The sequence below is a fragment of the Leopardus geoffroyi genome, chromosome A1, assembly GCF_018350155.1.
Source record: "Leopardus geoffroyi isolate Oge1 chromosome A1, O.geoffroyi_Oge1_pat1.0, whole genome shotgun sequence".
Lineage (NCBI taxonomy): Eukaryota > Metazoa > Chordata > Mammalia > Carnivora > Felidae > Leopardus > Leopardus geoffroyi.
Genome location: NC_059326.1, coordinates 144,423,424 through 144,442,127, shown reverse-complemented (window position 1 = coordinate 144,442,127; position 18,704 = coordinate 144,423,424). Strand labels below are relative to the sequence as shown.

General features: G+C 39.4%; 1 protein-coding gene across 5 annotated transcripts in view; it reads right to left on the bottom strand.

The window, feature by feature from the left end:
- Nucleotides 1–18,704, bottom strand: part of MSH3 (mutS homolog 3) — a 195,721-nt gene that overhangs the window by 49,751 nt on the left and 127,266 nt on the right. For all 5 annotated transcript variants that reach the window (XR_006716774.1, XR_006716773.1, XM_045496991.1 and 2 more), the window contains exon 19: nucleotides 8,261–8,372. Coding sequence is in view for 3 of the 5 variants with exons in the window: in XM_045496991.1 (XP_045352947.1) it covers nucleotides 8,261–8,372 (112 nt within the window). In the remaining 2 variants the exon portion in view is untranslated. The remainder of the gene's footprint in view (nucleotides 1–8,260; nucleotides 8,373–18,704) is intronic.

Here is an 18,704-nt window from a genome sequence, read left to right as displayed (position 1 = left end):
AATCACAGATGGATGGCTGGATGAATAAATGACAGTAAACAAACACGGAAGTACTCCACCATGGGGACTATGTTTCTGGATGGCATCTACCGCCTCAATGAACCTTTGGGGAGACTAAAGTTCAATATCTCAAGTTTTTACCTTGGTACTGGTGATGTCTGTCTGGATAGCATCAGTCAGTAAGAGCCTAGCAGTGGATATCAAGAATCAAACAGTGAATCTAAACCAGTAAGATTTGAGATAACTAGTCAACTTCCACATTGAATTCTGTCTTCTGTGGAAAGAGAAGCAAAGCGGAGATGAAAACATAAAAGGTTTCAAGGTACCATAAGAACACTGCAGCTAACAAGTGCCACAGATAACTGTGCTGATGACCTGATGTGCACCATCTCATTTAGCTCTCACAACAAACAGCCTCACAGGGTAATGATAGTACTACTGTATTTCCATGTTACAGCAAGGAAACACAGGCCAGGAGACTCTAAGTACCTTGGTCCAGTAACACACAGCTACTAAGTAGCAGAACTGGGATGTTAAGTAAAGATCATCTCTGGACAAATGTCTCATAGGGGATCCCTGCTCAATGACAGAGAGTCACAGTCACTGCTAAACAGGACAAGGGCTACTCTGGTGCAGGGCCAGCATCCGTGGGTCCATCACTGGGTACACTAAAATGATGGTCAGAACAGTCCTAAAGTCAGGGGATGTATAGCAAAAAAAATTAAATAAATAAAACACCAAAAGTGTCACATGTTAATTTCCAAGACTTGGGCATTAGCTGCTTTTTACAAAAAAGCCTTCTTTCCTTGACAGGTACCGATATCGACATCTATCTTCAAGAAAGGCTCATGGTAGAACTATTTTTATAATAGTTGCAAACTGCTGAAAAAGTTTGGCAGTTTCAAAGTGTTTTATTCCTTGAAAATGTCAATCAATAACAGGTTACAGTAAGAGACTCCCTAGCGAAAGCCTCCTCCAGACAAACTCTTAGCCAAATCCTTGCACTTTTAACCCAAGGTGAACTACAAACAGAAAGGGGGATAATGAGCCTGGAGAGGAGTACAGACTACAAGCTGAGATGCTGAGGAAAGGGTCCAAATCCTTCTGATGCCTGGATGCTGCCCAATTTATATTCCACTAAAAGCTAGTTGTTACTCAACTTAATCCCCTCATTTCATAGATGAAGAGAACAGTGGTCTATCCAAGCTGATAGCAAAACAGCGACAGAACAGGACTGGAATTTACATCTCCAATCACTGTTAGGCACTCTCCCACTACCTCTATGTACCAACAAGTGGCATGTGGTAAGAGTTTTAAAAACAAAACAAAGAAAATGCCTGGATAAAAGAGATTATTTCTTTTTTTTTTTTCAATATATGAAGTTTATTGTCAAATTGGTTTCCATACAACACCCAGTGCTCATCCCAAAAGGTGCCCTCCTCAATACCCATCACCCACCCTCCCCTCCCTCCCACCCCCCATCAACCCTCAGTTTGTTCTCAGTTTTTTAAAAGAGATTATTTCTGACCAGAGTAATGATGAAAGCTCTGAGGAGGCAGTAGTATCTTTTGGGTCATAAAGGATGAGTACTTATTCAATCAATGGAGATGGGTTATGGATAGGAAGAGAGAAGCCCAGGTCAGAACCCATTAAACAGTCATCAGTTATCATATAAAATATCCTTCTTTATCTCAGTGGTTCAGAAGCAGGAAGAAATGGGTACCAGGGATGAGAAGTAACAGAAAAAAATGTTCAAGTGCCATTAATGTTTCCTCTACTTTCTTTTTTTAACAGTATGATCCCATGATTATACTATACAAAAATCACATTTATAGCAAAATCTATGAGAATAATTCAGTCACAGAATTAAATTAAGCTTAGTGCTCAGACATATTTTTATGGTATGTATTACTGCCACTCTGCTTGGTAATTAGGTACAAAGAGTCAATAAATAGCTTATGAAATTAGTATAATCAGTCTTTTATATAGTCAAAGCAAGTATTTCTAGGGTACCTAGAAGTATTTATCTTGGGAGAAGGAAGGAAATGGGAAGTTGGTGATCTTGTTCCCCTCCAGTACGCCCTCATCTTTACTGTTTTCAAGCATCATTCATGTAACAAATGTGTGAGCACTTACTATGTGCCACACAGTGCTAGGGGCTGAGGTGCTTAAAGCCCCTTCTTGATTTCAGGAGAAGGGATTGTCACTGGGAATTCAGTGTCCACCTACCACCGCTGGGCTGTGGACTTCCCTTGGGGTTACAGAGATCCACAGGGTTCAAGTATTTCCTGGGAACCTTCCTGCTTTGCACATTCAACTCATTTTCTTCCCTTCCACAAACTGAGAAACACTGAACCACAATTTTCCCTTTCCCTCTCCCAATAAGGGGAATCTATATTACTTACATTAAAAACAAACAAAAAAAAACAACAACCAACTAAAACTCCAACTTCAGTTGCTGTCAAAAATCCATCTATTAGAAAGTCATTTGGTTTAATAAATAAACAGTGCTGAGACTGCACGGGATTGCAGTGGCATTTCCCAAGCAGAATTATCTTGGCACATTATGTCTTGGTCTGCCTCATGGGTCACAGGTATGCTAAGAAGCTGACCTCCTAATCCTCAAGGTGGCAGTTGGGGCTGGGGTTGCCAGAGCCTTGGGCCAACCTCCTTTGGCTCTGAGCAACATTTTCCTTTTCCTTTCATTCCAGTTTATCACCATACCCTTATCATTTTCAAGACAGTGAAAAAGTGAAGAAGATTAAAAAGCATTGGCTTGCCTGACAATACTTTGTGTTCTGGGAAATAGTTCAAGACTACTCAACTTGGGTAACCTCTGGCAAGTCAACTTCCCCTTTCTGGGCTTTGGTTTCCTCCTAAGTAAGAAGAGGTGGTTACACGAAATGATCCCTAACATCTCTTCTAGTTCTACAGTATAATTATTCAGGAAATTGTGATATTCCCATACAACATCCTAAAAAATAACATTTTGTGGGAAAAAAGGGCAAAAATTTAGAGTGAGATTTGGAGACTGCTCAAGGCTTATAGCTAATCCTTGTTTATTTAACAAATATGATTAGATGCCCGCTAAATGCCAGAGAACTGTGACTGACAGCAGCATTACAACTAACCAGAGAAGCCTATTCCCTTTTCATGAAGCTTACAGTACACTAGGAACCACATACAAAAGCACTTATAATTAACTGGGTAAGTACTAAAATGGGGAGAAATAAGAGTGTAACGGGTAAGTGATGAGATACCCAACCCAGCAGTGGTTAGGAGAGGCTCAGTGCAGAAAGTGACATCCAAGACAAGACTTCAAGAACAGCAGGAGCTGGAGGGCGGGATGGGGTGGGTTGTGGGTGTGTGTGAGGCAGGAGTGGATGGTGTTGGGGAAAGATGACATTCTAGGCAGAGGGAATGCCATCTGCCAAGTCCCAGAGGCATGGTAACTTGGGAACTACATGGCTGGAATTTTAAGCATGATTTTAAGTGCGAGAGTGACAGGACAGGTTAGGAAAAGCCCTGCAGCTGCAGAATGGAGAACTGAACTGGAGATGGGCAAGATGGACATGGGGAAATCCAGCGCTGCTAAGTCCACAAACACTCAAATTATGCAGTGAATCGGGAAGGGAAACAAAAAGAGGATTTAAAAGAGTATTCCTTTCAATCCTGCTTGGAGAAGTCAAACCAAGGTTTCCTAGAAGATGTGGCAGAGCTAGGTGTCACAGGATAGGAAGAAATACACAGTAGCATCTGGTTACCACTGGGGCAAGTGTGACTAAACTAGAACTCTGAATTCTGAAAGTAAGGTAGGGGAAATATGTTTAAAAGATTCTTAGAAAGTCCTCACTTAAACCTGCTTTTAGTGAAACTACTCCTTCAGTGTTAGCGCCTGAGAGGGCTTTTTTTTCATCAGCCTTCTTTACATTGTTACATAATTTCCCTGAGAGATCCAGAATCTAAACTCCTGTACATACATCATGATCATCCTAAAATCCCTAACTCCAGCTCAGACCTCTCTCCTGGTCTTCATTTCACCTTCACATTAGGATCTTCACCCAATGTTACCCAAACACCTCAGAGTCACAGTTCCTCTCTATTTAATTCTTTGCTATATTTTTGTATTCTATAACAGCTAATATACAGCAGGTCAAGAAAATAAATGTTAGTCTGTTGAATGACCACTGGGATATCGTTTACTTTGAAATGCCTGTTCAAGTTTGGGGCCAATGTTCCTACCAGGTAGTCTGTTAGTTCCCTCATGGTTTGTGTTAAATATTCTATTAGTGTTAATGTAATTGAGTACGTCTCCCACCACATTAGGGAGGTAGTCTGTCTCTTTCTTCTTTATAAGCCTGATATCATGCACAATACTGACACAAAGTGCGTCAAAATCGCTAAGAACAAAATATTCACAAAATAATGCTAATAAAAATTCATAAATAAATGCAAAATTGTGAAATGTGAAAAAAAGAGTATTCTTCAAACTGGCAGAGGAGAAGTAGGCAGAAAGTTGGCTTGTTCAGAAGAACTATAATAAGTTCATGTAAGACAGAATCCAGAAAAGTATATTATAATCACATGTACAAAAGACCATTTCTTAAAATTACATGATTATCAAAAGTAACAATGTCATTTGACTTTCAGGAAATTATTTTCAGGCTATATTTTATAATTAACACCTATAAATTATTTTAAATTGAGTTTTACATAGTAAGTTCTTTTTCAACACTATCCCTATATATAAATTTATACCCTGCAAAATAGAATGCACTTCACCATAGCAACAGTTCTATATCAACTCCTACTCAAGTTAGAAAAAGCATATGTAAAAGAAATGAATATTCTGGAATATTCTAAAGTGCCTACTGGAAAAAAACCTCTCCATTTATTTTGTAAAAATTTAAATATAAAATTTTAATGTTTCCTTAAAATATTTTTGTAATTAGGTAAAAGGCTAGTTTCTCAAATCTTGCTCTATTAAACAGTATAATACATTTTTTATTCATTAAAAAATTTTTTTTTACCGTTTATTCAGTTTTTGAGAGAGAGAGAGACAGAGCATGAGCGGGATACAGACAGAGAGAGAGGGAGACACAGAATCTGAAGCAGGCTCCAGGCTCTGAGCTGTCAGCACAGAGCCCGATGCAGGGCTCGAACTCACAAACCATGAGATCATGACCTAAACTGAAGTCAGACGCTTAACTGACTGAGCCACCCAGGTGCCCCAGTATAATACTTTTAAAATAATGTGAAAGAGAAAAAAAAAAAGAATGAAAAAGGGAAAAAAACAAAAAAAAATCAATGTTGAAGATAACATACTTGGGATTGCGTTGGAGTTGGCTGGCGTGCTGGGGGATGGGGACAGTAACAGGAAGTAATGTTTAAGTGATTTATAAGTAAAATATAAACCAAGGTATTAAATGTTACAACTATATTACTTTCTCAAGAAAAGCTATACCCCCACTGGTATTATGGGAACTGAAAAAGAAATTCTTACGTTCATTCTTCTTTTCAAAGTCAATAAAGCATCAGTACGTATTAACTTGGCTTGATAAATTAAGCAATTTACAAATTCCCTAATGAGAATGAACAAGTTTACAGACTTTGCGGACCAGATTATACACTACCAACAAGTCTGTGTGTTATATCAAAATGTAATCTTAAACTTAATGTAATTCAAAGCATTTCCTTTCACTTACCACACTTGGGGCCAGCCAAATTCACCATGTGCACATCTCTGTCACCCCTGCTCACAGCCCAAGAGGGAATACTCTGTTATATTCCCAACTCCCTTGCTGTTCTGGACTTCCTTTCTCTGACCTAATTTCTAACTGCTCTGCTACATTCCAATTTTCCCAATGAACTCTGAAAAATTCCCAAGCCCTTCTGTGGTTCTAACCTTCTTGTTTAATACCTCCTTCAAAAAGGCTTAAACTGAAACCTGGCTGTTGTTCACTTCGTTTGGAGGCTGCGCTTTCGGCCACATCCTGCCACACACATCTCAGAGTTCAGAGGTTCTCCCTTATGTGTTCTTATGTGTTTCTTTAGAACTTTACCACCTCTGCTTGTCCTCACTGCAGGCATCTACAAACTTCCCTGTCACCAGTCTCCATCCCTTGGAATCTTTGGCACCTGGAACACCTTTGGCTTTCCCTACAAATGCTGCTGTTCTCTTAGATGATTTCAACATTCATGTGGATGACTTTTTCCCAAACTCTGTTCCTTGATCTCATCTCCAAACACCTCCACTTCTGCTACCCACCTTCCACGGCCAAACCTAGGGCTTGCCATCTTCCAGAAGAGCACTATCTCTGAAATCTTAAAGTCAGGCATTTCATTCCTTGATACAACCTCTCGCACTGAACTCTTCCCTACAGTAATTCACTGATCTCATCACCAGATTATTTCACTCTATGCTGACCAAGACTCTCACTTTGAACAAATTGTAGTCAGGCTCCTCCTGGGCCCTCTTCTCCACTAGGCTTCAACCATGGCCTCTAAAAATTGCACACTTTCAGCACAAATGATTTTGTTTACTCACCCCACTAAGACACCAGAATAAACACTAGCACAGTTTCTTGCAGCTGAAGGCCATGTTCGTAGGATGACCCCAACCCTCTTAAAGTTCCTACCCGAAAACGTACAAGACTGCCAGGAGAATTTACTGCTTCTTCCAGCCAAAAGGTGATGACCAGCAGAGAGGCCCCTGTACCTCCTCTGAGAGCAATTCCTTCCGAAAGCTTAGTTAGAAATCCATTCTCTGCCCCTTTGAGATGTAAATCTTCTACCACCTAGAAATGTCTTCTCAAGGTGAGTCATCTCTTTGAAATGCAAACATTCAAGAAGACAACTCTCCCTTTCTTTCCACTCCCAGTATGAGGGTAGAAGCTCCAACTGCCAGTTAATAAACCCAGATAGGTTTCAATTAACCAATCCCCTTCCCTGCTTGTTCCAATTTCTACTCCCTTTAATCTGCAGGACACCCCCTCCACTACCCACCCCATTCCTCTTTCCTAGTCCCTCACTCTCCCTTTAAAACACGCAGTCATCTCTGTACAAACTGAAGTTGAGTTCAGTCCACACTATCCTCTTTTCCCTACTGCAATCACAGTAATGTGATTCTACCTTTACCACTTTAATTAGCGTATGGCTTTATCTTTGACAGTGTACTCTATGTAACACACACACACACACACACACACACACACACACACACACAAAGGCAAGGCACACATGCACACCCTCCCTCCCATAAGTTTGCTTTTTTTCCCCAGTTTTAATCACTCTCTTGCTAGTATTCTAAATCCTTTAGGAAAAAATTCAAATTCCTTAATACGGCATGCAAGCAAACTGGCCTCTTCCTTATTTCTGAACCCTTCTTTCTTCATACTCACTTTTCCAGGTTACTCAACATCTTTCACTTCCCTGAATTCACCCTGCTCTGCCTCACTCTTGGCCTCTCCCATGTTGGTTCCTTGACCTGGTATACTCCTCTCTACTTCTCTGGCCTATGCTGACTCCCTCTTCAGTTAGTATCTCATCCCCGGGAAACCTTGCTCAGTGTTCCCGCTATAATAAGTTAGGTTGACCTGCTACATGCTCCTGGGACCACCTGGTTTCCTAGATCATCTATTATAACAGCAGGACAACCTTCTGGCTTGGTCACAAGCTCCCTTAGAGCAGTGTGTATCTCTGTCTGGCTTACTACTCTCTGTCCTAACACTTGCTTTGCTACTGAAGCTAAATAGGAATGCAGTAAGTATGTATTAAATGAAGAAATCTTTAGGATCATTAATGTTCTGTGAGAGAACTCTAGCCCATATGACAAAAGTTCTCATCACCGAAATGAGCTGAAACATCTCTAATTCTTTCACAGAACATTTTAAAATGGTGAAACATAGGTCAAAGCATACAATGATAAACACTAATAGGAATTTGCAAAACCATGGTATGATTCCACTCTATTAGCATATTTAGGCATTCATAAATGAAAAATATTTTTAGGAGTTACCTAGGATAACAACTTAAGATTAACCATTTAGTTGCTACATCTTTCCACTTAAGGATAATCCTTCATTGAAAATGTCACCAATTCCATATGTGGTGATGAATATAAAAGTAGAGCCCAAGATTACCACACTTAACGCTGAAAACCAGTTAAAACCTGTGTAAATCAGAAAAATACTTATTTTGTATTTAAAAGTTTGGATCCGTGCTATCATCTTTTACTCATTTGGCATCACATGGTACTTACTGATAAATTCGTACTGTTGGGAACATATTGATCCTGTTCTCCCAGCAACACGTCAATCACAGGGTGCCGGCCATTTTTAATCATGATCTTCCTTTCTTCTTGTAGAGTTGGTCTGCAAAAAGAAGCATGTTTCAACTTACTAGGCATGAAAACTGCCTTTTAAAAAAATCTCTAAGTTCTCGTTTACAAAACAGACTTTAAGGACACATCCAGAATAAGGCTTTGAGTATTAAAGTTAAATTTTAACTATAAGAATTAGGAGGACAATTATTGTAACAGTGTTTGAAGGACAAACTTCAGCAGAGTCCTACAGTAGCTCTAATGCTGAAGTCTACTTTACAAGATCTTTTTTAATTTTTATTTTCTTAATATTATCTAAAACCAATATTTTCATTACTAAAAGTTACAGTTCAGATTAGTGTTATTTAAATCATTTTTAGTAATAAGCATAATAAAGGCTATCCCTGAAAATTAGTCCAGATTTAATTATTACATTAATAGAAATTACACTATGCGCTGGACTTGGGAGACCTAAACTTTTTATATTCTGTTCAACTGAAACATCTTTCTAGGGTCATTGGTATCTTTCACTTTTTTTTGTTATAAAACTTAATTTTTTGCCTTGCTGGTCTTGTTTTTTAAGCTTTTAGACTTTGTTTTTATCTATAGCTTTATCTATTTATCATATCCCCCATGAGCACTGCCCTACTCTCATTCTCCTTCCCAGAGATTACCACTGAGATCAGTGTGGTATCTATCCTTCCCAACTTTCTTCTCTGCATTTAGGTTTTTATACACTCATTGCATTTGTTTGCGATTTCTTTAAAAAAAAAAAAAAAGCAGAACAACTCAGGATCATACTGTAATATGTATTTCTACAACTACATTTCCCCCCTTAACACTCAATATACACTAAAAACATTGGCTTCACTATTTACCAATGGACTCTATTTTTTTTTAATACTTTCATTTTACAAATGAAAGTACATTTCAAAATGTACAGTCATTACAAATACAGTCATTTTAGAAATAATTTGCAGAAGGGGGAATTTTAGTAAGAACTTAGAGCAAATCTCATATTTTTATTCCAAATTTTCCTGCTCATAAAGGCATATATACTTGGAACGGGCAATACACTCTCAATGTAATTAATTGCTCACCAACCATCATGCATGTACCTAGGACAAGAGACATTCATAAATACTAATTTTTGATTTCAATACGTTTCTAAAATGTTCTGGCTTATCATTATTTTTGGTTCTTCTCCAACTTGCATGGACGAAAATGTAATACTTGAATTTTTTTAAATCTTTTAAAGCTTATAGTTTTGTTGAGGAGAGGCCAGGCATCTTCTTTGCTCCACAACTGTAACAAATTTTCAGTTTTATATTTATAAATATCAAATCAGAATAGTCAATCAAGTCAATATTTTTATTTCACATCGTCTGTTTTCTTTCAGTCTTCTACCTTAAGCACCTGTCCACCTACAAACAGTATCAAGTAAACTTCAGGGCACATTTTTCATAAAAGACAAAAGAAACTACTACATGTCCTTTTGGCAAAACAGAATGGATCAGGTTCTTGTCACCAAATATTGCATGATGTGTGCTGCCTATGGAATAACTGACTGGAAAAGAACACATTTCACTTTGCCCTTAGAAAAATATATTCACATAATGATTCTTGAGTTTGGGAAAATTCATCCAGGATACTGTCATCTGAACACTCATAATCTGAGATTGGATTTATACAAGAAATTTCATTATCATCATTAGTATCTAGAACACTATCTTTCTCTTCAGATTCATCTTTTGATTAATAATTGTGAAATGTCTTCTGTCACCTTTTTTTGCTATTATGGGTGAAAAATAAAAAACTGCGAGTTCTCAGCTATGTTCAAAGAAAGTTAGAAGCCAACTATAATGGTGTTATCTCCATTCTTTTTGTAACTTCCTGAAGGATGATGCAGCACTTCAGGCAACACAATTAGAACCCTGAAGGATGGTGTGATAGTGAGTTCTATCTCACCTTTGCATTACCATTCTCTAGTTTTCTTAGACTTTTTAGTAGAAATAATCAATAAACAATAATTAAGTAATTCCTGGGATGATGAAATAGCAAGATATTCCAGATAAAGAAAAAATAAAATCATTAAAAATCCCAAAATACATCTCATATTTATAAAAGGTTCCAATGGACCCACAGTGTAAATGCAAGACAGAATGAGTTTTATTCTTCTTTTTATTTATTTTTTTTTGAGCTTAATTGGACTTTTATTTATTTTTTTTATAATATATGAAATTTATTGTCAAATTGGTTTCCATACAACACCCAGTGCTCATCCCAAAAGGTGCCCTCCTCAATACCCATCACCCACCCTCCCCTCCCTCCCACCCCCCATCAACCCTCTGTTTGTTCTCAGTTTTGTTTTTTTTTTAATTTTTTTTTTCAACGTTTATTTATTTTTGGGATAGAGAGAGACAGAGCATGAACGGGGGAGGGGCAGAGAGAGAGGGAGACACAGAATCGGAAACAGGCTCCAGGCCCTGAGCCATCAGCCCAGAGCCTGACGCGGGGCTCGAACTCACGGACCGCGAGATCGTGACCTGGCTGAAGTCGGACACTTAACCGACTGCGCCACCCAGGCGCCCCTGTTCTCAGTTTTTAACAGTCTCTTATGCTTTGGCTCTCTCCCACTCTAACCTCTTTTTTTTTTTCCTTCCCCTCCCCCATGGGTTTCTGTTAAGTTTCTCAGGATCCACATAAGAGTGAAACCATATGGTATCTGTCTTTCTCTGTATGGCTTATTTCACTTAGCATCACACTCTCCAGTTCCATCCACGTTGCTACAAAAGGCCATATTTCATTTTTTCTCATTGCCACGTAGTATTCCATCGTGTATATAAACCACAATTTCTTTATGCATTCATCAGTTGATGGACGTTTAGGCTCTTTCCATAATTTGGCTATTGTTGAGAGTGCTGCTAAAAACATTAGGGTACAAGTGCCCCTATGCATCAGTACTCCTGTATCCCTTGGATAAATTCCTAGCAGTGCTATTGCTGGGTCATAGGGTAGGTCTATTTTTAATTTTCTGAGGAACCTCCACACTGCTTTCCAGAGCGGCTGCACCAATTTGCATTCCCACCAACAGTGCAAGAGGGTTCCCGTTTCTCCACATCCTCTCCAGCATCTAGAGTCTCCTGATTTGTTCATTTTGGCCACTCTGACTGGCGTGAGGTGATATCTGAGTGTGGTTTTGATTTGTATTTCCCTGATAAGGAGCGACGTTGAGCATCTTTTCATGTGCCTGTTGGCCATCCGGATGTCTTCTTTAGAGAAGTGTCTATTCATGTTTTCTGCCCATTTCTTCACTGGGTTATTTGTTTTTCGGGTGTGGAGTTTGGTGAGCTCTTTATAGATTCTTGATACTAGCCCTTTGTCCGATATGTCATTCGCAAATATCTTTTCCCATTCCGTTGGTTGCCTTTTAGTTTTGTTGGTTGTTTCCTTTGCTGTGCAGAAGCTTTTTATCTTCATAAGGTCCCAGTAATTCATTTTTGCTTTTAATTCCCTTGCCTTTGGGGATGTGTCGAGTAAGAGATTGCTACGGCTGAGGTCAGAGAGGTCTTTTCCTGCTTTCTCCTCTAAGGTTTTGATGGTTTCCTGTCTCACATTCAGGTCCTTTACCCATTTTGAGTTTATTTTTGTGAATGGTGTGAGAAAGTGGTCTAATTTCAACCTTCTGCATGTTGCTGTCCAGTTCTCCCAGCACCATTTGTTAAAGAGGCTGTCTTTTTTCCATTGGATGTTCTTTCCTGCTTTGTCAAAGATGAGTTGGCCATACGTTTGTGGGTCTAGTTCTGGGGTTTCTATTCTATTCCATTGGTCTATGTGTCTGTTTTTGTGCCAATACCATGCTGTCTTGATGATGACAGCTTTGTAGTAGAGGCTAAAGTCTGGGATTGTGATGCCTCCTGCTTTGGTCTTCTTCTTCTTCAAAATTACTTTGGATATTCGGGGCCTTTTGTGGTTCCATATGAATTTTAGGATGGCTTGTTCTAGTTTCGAGAAGAATGCTGGTGCAATTTTGATTGGGATTGCATTGAAGGTGTAGATAGCTTTGGGTAGTACTGACATTTTGACAATATTTATTCTTCCAATCCATGAGCAGGGAATGTCTTTCCATTTCTTTAAATCTTCTTCAATTTCCTTCATAAGCTTTCTATAGTTTTCAGCATACAGATCTTTTACATCTTTGGTTAGATTTATTCCCAGGTATTTTATGCTTCTTGGTGCAATTGTGAATAGGATCAGTTGCTTTATTTGCCTTTCTGTTGCTTCATTGTTAGTGTATAAGAATGCAACTGATTTCTGTACATTGATTTTGTATCCTGCAACTTTGCTGAATTCATGTATCAGTTCTAGCAGACTTTTGGTGGAGTCTATCGGATTTTCCATGTATAATATCATGTCATCTGCAAAAAGCGAAAGCTTGACTTCATCTTTGCCAATGTGGATGTCTTTGATTTCCTTTTGTTGTCTGATTGCTGATGCTAGAACTTCCAGCACTATGTTAAACAACAGCGGTGAGAGTGGGCATCCCTGTCGTGTTCCTGATCTCAGGGAAAAAGCTCTCAGTTTTTCCCCGTTGAGGATGATGTTAGCTGTGGGCTTTTCATAAATGGCTTTTATGATCTTTAAGTATGTTCCTTCTATCCCGACTTTCTCAAGGGTTTTTATTAAGAAAGGGTGCTGGATTTTGTCAAAGGCCTTTTCTGCATCGATTGACAGGATCATATGGTTCTTCTCTTTTTTTTTGTTAATGTGATGTATCACGTTGATTGATTTGCGAATGTTGAACCAGCCCTGCAACCCAGGGATGAATCCCACTTGATCATGGTGAATAATTCTTTTTATATGCCGTTGAATTCGATTTGCTAGTATCTTATTGAGAATTTTTGCATCCATATTCATCAGGGATATTGGCCTGTAGTTCTCTTTTTTTACTGGGTCTCTGTCTGGTTTAGGAATCAAAGTAATACTGGCTTCATAGAATGAGTCTGGAAGTTTTCCTTCCCTTTCTATTTCTTGGAATAGCTTGAGAAGGATAGGTATTATCTCTGCTTTAAACGTCTGGTAGAACTCCCCTGGGAAGCCATCTGGTCCTGGACTCTTATTTGTTGGGAGATTTTTGATAACCGATTCAATTTCTTCGCTGGTTATGGGTCTGTTCAAGCTTTCTATTTCCTCCTGATTGAGTTTTGGAAGAGTGTGGGTGTTTAGGAATTTGTCCATTTCTTCCAGGTTTTCCAATTTGTTGGCATATAATTTTTCATAGTATTCCCTGATAATTGCTTGTATCTCTGAGGGATTGGTTGTAATAATTCCATTTTCATTCATGATTTTATCTATTTGGGTCATGTCCCTTTTCTTTTTGAGAAGCCTGGCTAGAGGTTTGTCAATTTTGTTTATTTTTTCAAAAAACCAACTCTTGGTTTCGTTGATCTGCTCTACAGTTTTTTTAGATTCTATATTGTTTATTTCTGCTCTGATCTTTATTATTTCTCTTCTTCTGCTGGGTTTAGGCTGCCTTTGCTGTTCTGCTTCTAGTTCCTTTAGGTGTGCTATTAGATTTTGTATTTGGGATTTTTCTTGTTTCTTGAGATAGGCCTGGATTGCAATGTATTTTCCTCTCAGGACTGCCTTCGCTGCATCCCAAAGCGCCTGGATTGTTGTATTTTCATTTTCGTTTGTTTCCATATATTTTTTAATTTCTTCTCTAATTGCCTGGTTGACACACTCATTCGTTAGTAGGGTGTTCTTTAACCTCCATGGTTTTGGAGGTTTTCCAGACTTTTTCCTGTGGTTGATTTCAAGCTTCATAGCATTGTGGTCTGTAAGTATGCATGGTATAATTTCAATTCTTGTAAACTTATGAAGGGCTGTTTTGTGACCCAGTATATGATCTATCTTGGAGAATGTTCCATGTGCACTCGAGAAGAAAGTATATTCTGTTGCTTTGGGATGCAGGGTTCTAAATATATCTGTCAAGTCCATCTGATCCAATGTCTCATTCAGGGCCCTTGTTTCTTTATTGACCGTGTGTCTAGATGATCTATCCATTTCTGTAAGTGGGGTGTGAAAGTCCCCTGCAATTACCACATTCTTATCAATAAGGTTGCTTATGTTTGTGAGTAATTGTTTTATATATTTGGGGGCTCCGGTATTCGGCGCATAGACATTTATAATTGTTAGCTCTTCCTGATGGATAGACCCTGTAATTATTATATAATGCCCTTCTTCATCTCTTGTTACAGCCTTTAATTTAAAGTCTAGTTTCTGATATAAGTATGGCTACTCCAGCTTTCTTTTGGCTTCCAGTGGCATGAGAAATAGTTCTCCATCCCCTCACTCTCAATCTAAAGGTGTCCTCAGGTCTAAAATGAGTCTCTTGTAGACAGCAAATAGATGGGTCTTGTTTTTTTATCCATTCTGATACCCTATGTCTTTTGGTTGGTGCATTTAATCCATTTACATTTAGTGTTATTATAGAAAGATACGGGTTTAGAGTCATTGTGATGTCTGTATGTTTTATGCTTGTAGTGTTGTCTCTGGTACTTTGTCTCACAGGGTCCCCCTTAGGATCTCTTGTAGGGCTGGTTTAGTGGTGACAAATTCCTTCAGTTTTTGTTTGTTTGGGAAGACCTTTATCTCTCCTTCTATTCTAAATGACAGACTTGCTGGATAAAGGATTCTCGGCTGCATATTTTTCCTGTTTAGCATACTGAAAATCTCGTGCCAATCCTTTCTGGCCTGCCAAGTTTCAAAAGAGAGATCAGTCACGAGTCTTATAGGTCTCCCTTTATATGTGAGGGCACGTTTACCCCTTGCTGCTTTCAGAATTTTCTCTTTATCCTTGTATTTTGCCAGTTTCACTATGATATGTCGTGCAGAGGATCGATTCAAGTTACGTCTGAAGGGAGTTCTCTGTGCCTCTTGAATTTCAATGCCTTTTTCCTTCCCCAGTTCAGGGAAGTTCTCAGCTATTATTTCTTCAAGTACCCCTTCAGCACCTTTCCCTCTCTCTTCCTCCTCTGGGATACCAATTATGTGTATATTATTTCTTTTTAGTGTATCACTTAGTTCTCTAATTTTCCCCTCATACTCCTGGATTTTTTTATCTCTCTTTTTCTCAGCTTCCTCTTTTTCCATAACTTTATCTTCTAGTTCACCTATTCTCTACTCTGCCTCTTCAATCCGAGCCGTGGTTTCCATTTTGCTTTGCATTTCGTTTAAAGCGCTTTTCAGCTCCTCATGACTGTTCCTTAGTCCCTTGATCTCTGTAGCAAGAGATTCTCTGCTGTCCTCTATACTGTTTTCAAGCCCAGCGATTAATTTTATGACTATTATTCTAAATTCACTTTCTGTTATATTATTTAAATCCTTTTTGATCAGTTCATTAGCTGTTGTTATTTCCTGGAGATTCTTCTGAGGGGAATTCTTCCGTTTGGTCATTTTGGATAGTCCCTGGAGTGGTGAGGACCTGCAGGGCACTTCCCCTGTGCTGTGGTGTATAACTGGAGTTGGTGGGCGGGGCCGCAGTCAGTCCTGATGTCTGCCCCCAGCCCACCCCTGGGGCCACAGCCAGACTGTGTGTGCCTTCTCTTCCCCTCTCCTAGGGGCGGGATTCACTGTGGGGTGGCGTGGCCCATCTGGGCTACTTGCACACTGCCAGGCTTGTGATGCTGGGGATCTGGCATATTAGCTGGGGTGGGTAGGCAAGGTGCACGGGGGCAGGAGGGGCAGGCTTAGCTTGCTTCTCCTTAGGTGATCCACTTCAGGAGGGGCCCTGTGGCAGCGGGAGGGAGTCAGATCCGCTGCCAGAGGTTTGGCTCCGCAGAAGCACAGAGTTGGGTGTTTGCGCAGAGCGAGCAAGTTTCCTGGCAGGAACTGGTTCCCTTTGGGATTTTGGCTGGGGGATGGGCGGGGGAGATGGCGCTGGCGAGCGCCTTTGTTCCCCGCCAAGCTGAGCTCTGTCGTCAGGGGGCTCAGCAGCTCTCCCTCCCTTTGTCCTCCAGCCTTCCCGCTTTCTGAGCAGAGCTGTTAACTTATGACCTCCCAGACGCTAAGTCGCGCTTGCTGTCAGAACACAGTCCGTCAGGCCCCTCCGCTTTTGCCCGCCAGACTCGGGGGCTCTGCTTGGCCGGCGAGCCGCCCCTCCGCCCCGGCTCCCTCCCACCAGTCCGTGGAGCGCGCACCGCCTCGCCGCCCTTCCTACCCTCTTCCGTGGGCCTCTCTTCTGCGCTTGGCTCCAGAGACTCCTTTCTGCTAATCCTCTGGCGGTTTTCTGGGTTATTTAGGCAGGTGTAGGTGGAATCTAAGTGATCAGTAGGACGCGCGGTGAGCCCAGCGTCCTCCTACGCTGCCATCTTCCCTCTCTCCCCTTATTCTTCTTTTTAAAAAAACATGAATTTTCTCTTTGTTCTTTGAAAGACATTTAAGAAACTCAAAAGCCGAAATTAGGTCCAGTGGACACTGATGGTATGGTATATTGAAGATTTAGGATAATTTCCTGTCATACCTTTAACATTCTTTGGAAGCTGCTGCATAAATGAGTTAGCTGTTCTCTGTTGTTAAATATTTTAGACTGTGTTTAGATTTTCAAACAATAGTGCAATGAACAACCATGTATATATACACACTATACACACACACACACACACACTCACATACCCATTACATATAGACAAGTGTTTGTCTAAGCTAGAGTAAATTCCTGAAGTATGTTTTCTAAGTCATAGGGTTTGCTTATTTTTTATTTTAACATACAGAAACATCTATATCAGATGCCTGCGTGGCTCAGTTAAGTGCCCAACTCTTGATTTCAGCTCAGGTCATGATCTCATAGTTCATGAGATTGAGGCCCACATCGGGCTCTATGCTGATAGCACAGGGCCTGCTTGGGATTCTCTCTTTCCCTCTCTTTCTTCCGTTCTCCCGCTTGCTTATTCACACACACGTGTGCACTTACTCTCTTTCAAATAAATAAACACTTAAAAAAAAAAAAGAAATATCTTTATCAGTTTATCTTCCCACCAGCAGGATATGAAAGTTGACTTGTTTTTTCACAACTTCACCTAAAGGAGGTATTACCAAATTTTCTAATTTCTGACAATGTGCTGGGTGAACAGTGTCCTCGTATTGTGTTAACTTATACTCATTGATTATTAAGTTCTGTGACTCAGAACTTTAGCATAAAACACATTTCTGAACTTACTCATAATACTAAGAAATAGTACTTTCCTAAATACTTAAATCCTTTTCCTTAAATATATCTGGCTAACAAAACCCCAAGTATATACCCTCACATTTCTCAAAGAAAGTAACTACAGTATCTTCTGAGTAAAAATTTAAAATTATCCTTTGGAAAGAGACATTTAAAATGACAGGAAAAGGACATTTTTTGGATTTCAAAGTACAATTCTAAAGACAGGATTTTTACCTAGGTGCATTATAAATTTACTACTAAAAAAAATGAAAGCATCTGTAAGTAATATCAGTTTTAAAATAAAATCCTAGGTGTTCTGCCAAGTGAAATCAATAGATCATTATTCATGACACTGATAGGATTTCTGAGGAAGGTCTTCACTTTAGAATAAAATTTTGAATGACTTGTTCTGCTCAAAAATCTGTGAAAATAAGTGACTGACTTACTCTGTCACTATCAAAATTATATAAAGACAAAACACTTCCTGGTAGAATGAGAAGCAAATGATAATTTGGAGAAATGAGAAGATACACTACATTAAGATAGAGCAAGAAGGATATGAAAAACATGTTGATGACATGGCATTTAAGAAGAACTAAGGAAATCTGGATGCTGCCTGGAAAGAATGAAACACTGAACTTGAACAAATTTATTTTATATTTTTAAAACAGCATCTTTCTCCTTTAAATGCCTCAGGGAAACAATACAATTAGTAAAACAATATAATATCCAAAATACAAATTGGATAGAAAGACAGAATAAGAACTTTCGCCCGAAGGTTAGTCTATAGTGAATAAAATGTCCTAAGAGTATTTAGAAAAAAAAAAAAAAAAAAAGATCGTGATTATAAAGCCAATAATCAATCTGAACTAACATCAATAGTTCAAGGCACTGGGGCGCCTGGGTGGCGCAGTCGGTTAAGCGTCCGACTTCAGCCAGGTCACGATCTCGCGGTCCGTGAGTTCGAGCCCCGCGTCAGGCTCTGGGCTGATGGCTCAGAGCCTGGAGCCTGTTTCTGATTCTATGTCTCCCTCTCTCTCTGCCCCTCCCTCGTTCATGCTCTGTCTCTCTCTGTCCCAAAAATAAATAAACGTTGGAAAAAAAAAAAAAAAATAGTTCAAGGCACTAATATCTTTGAGCAAGCTGGAAATCTAAGGGGGAAAAAGTATAAAC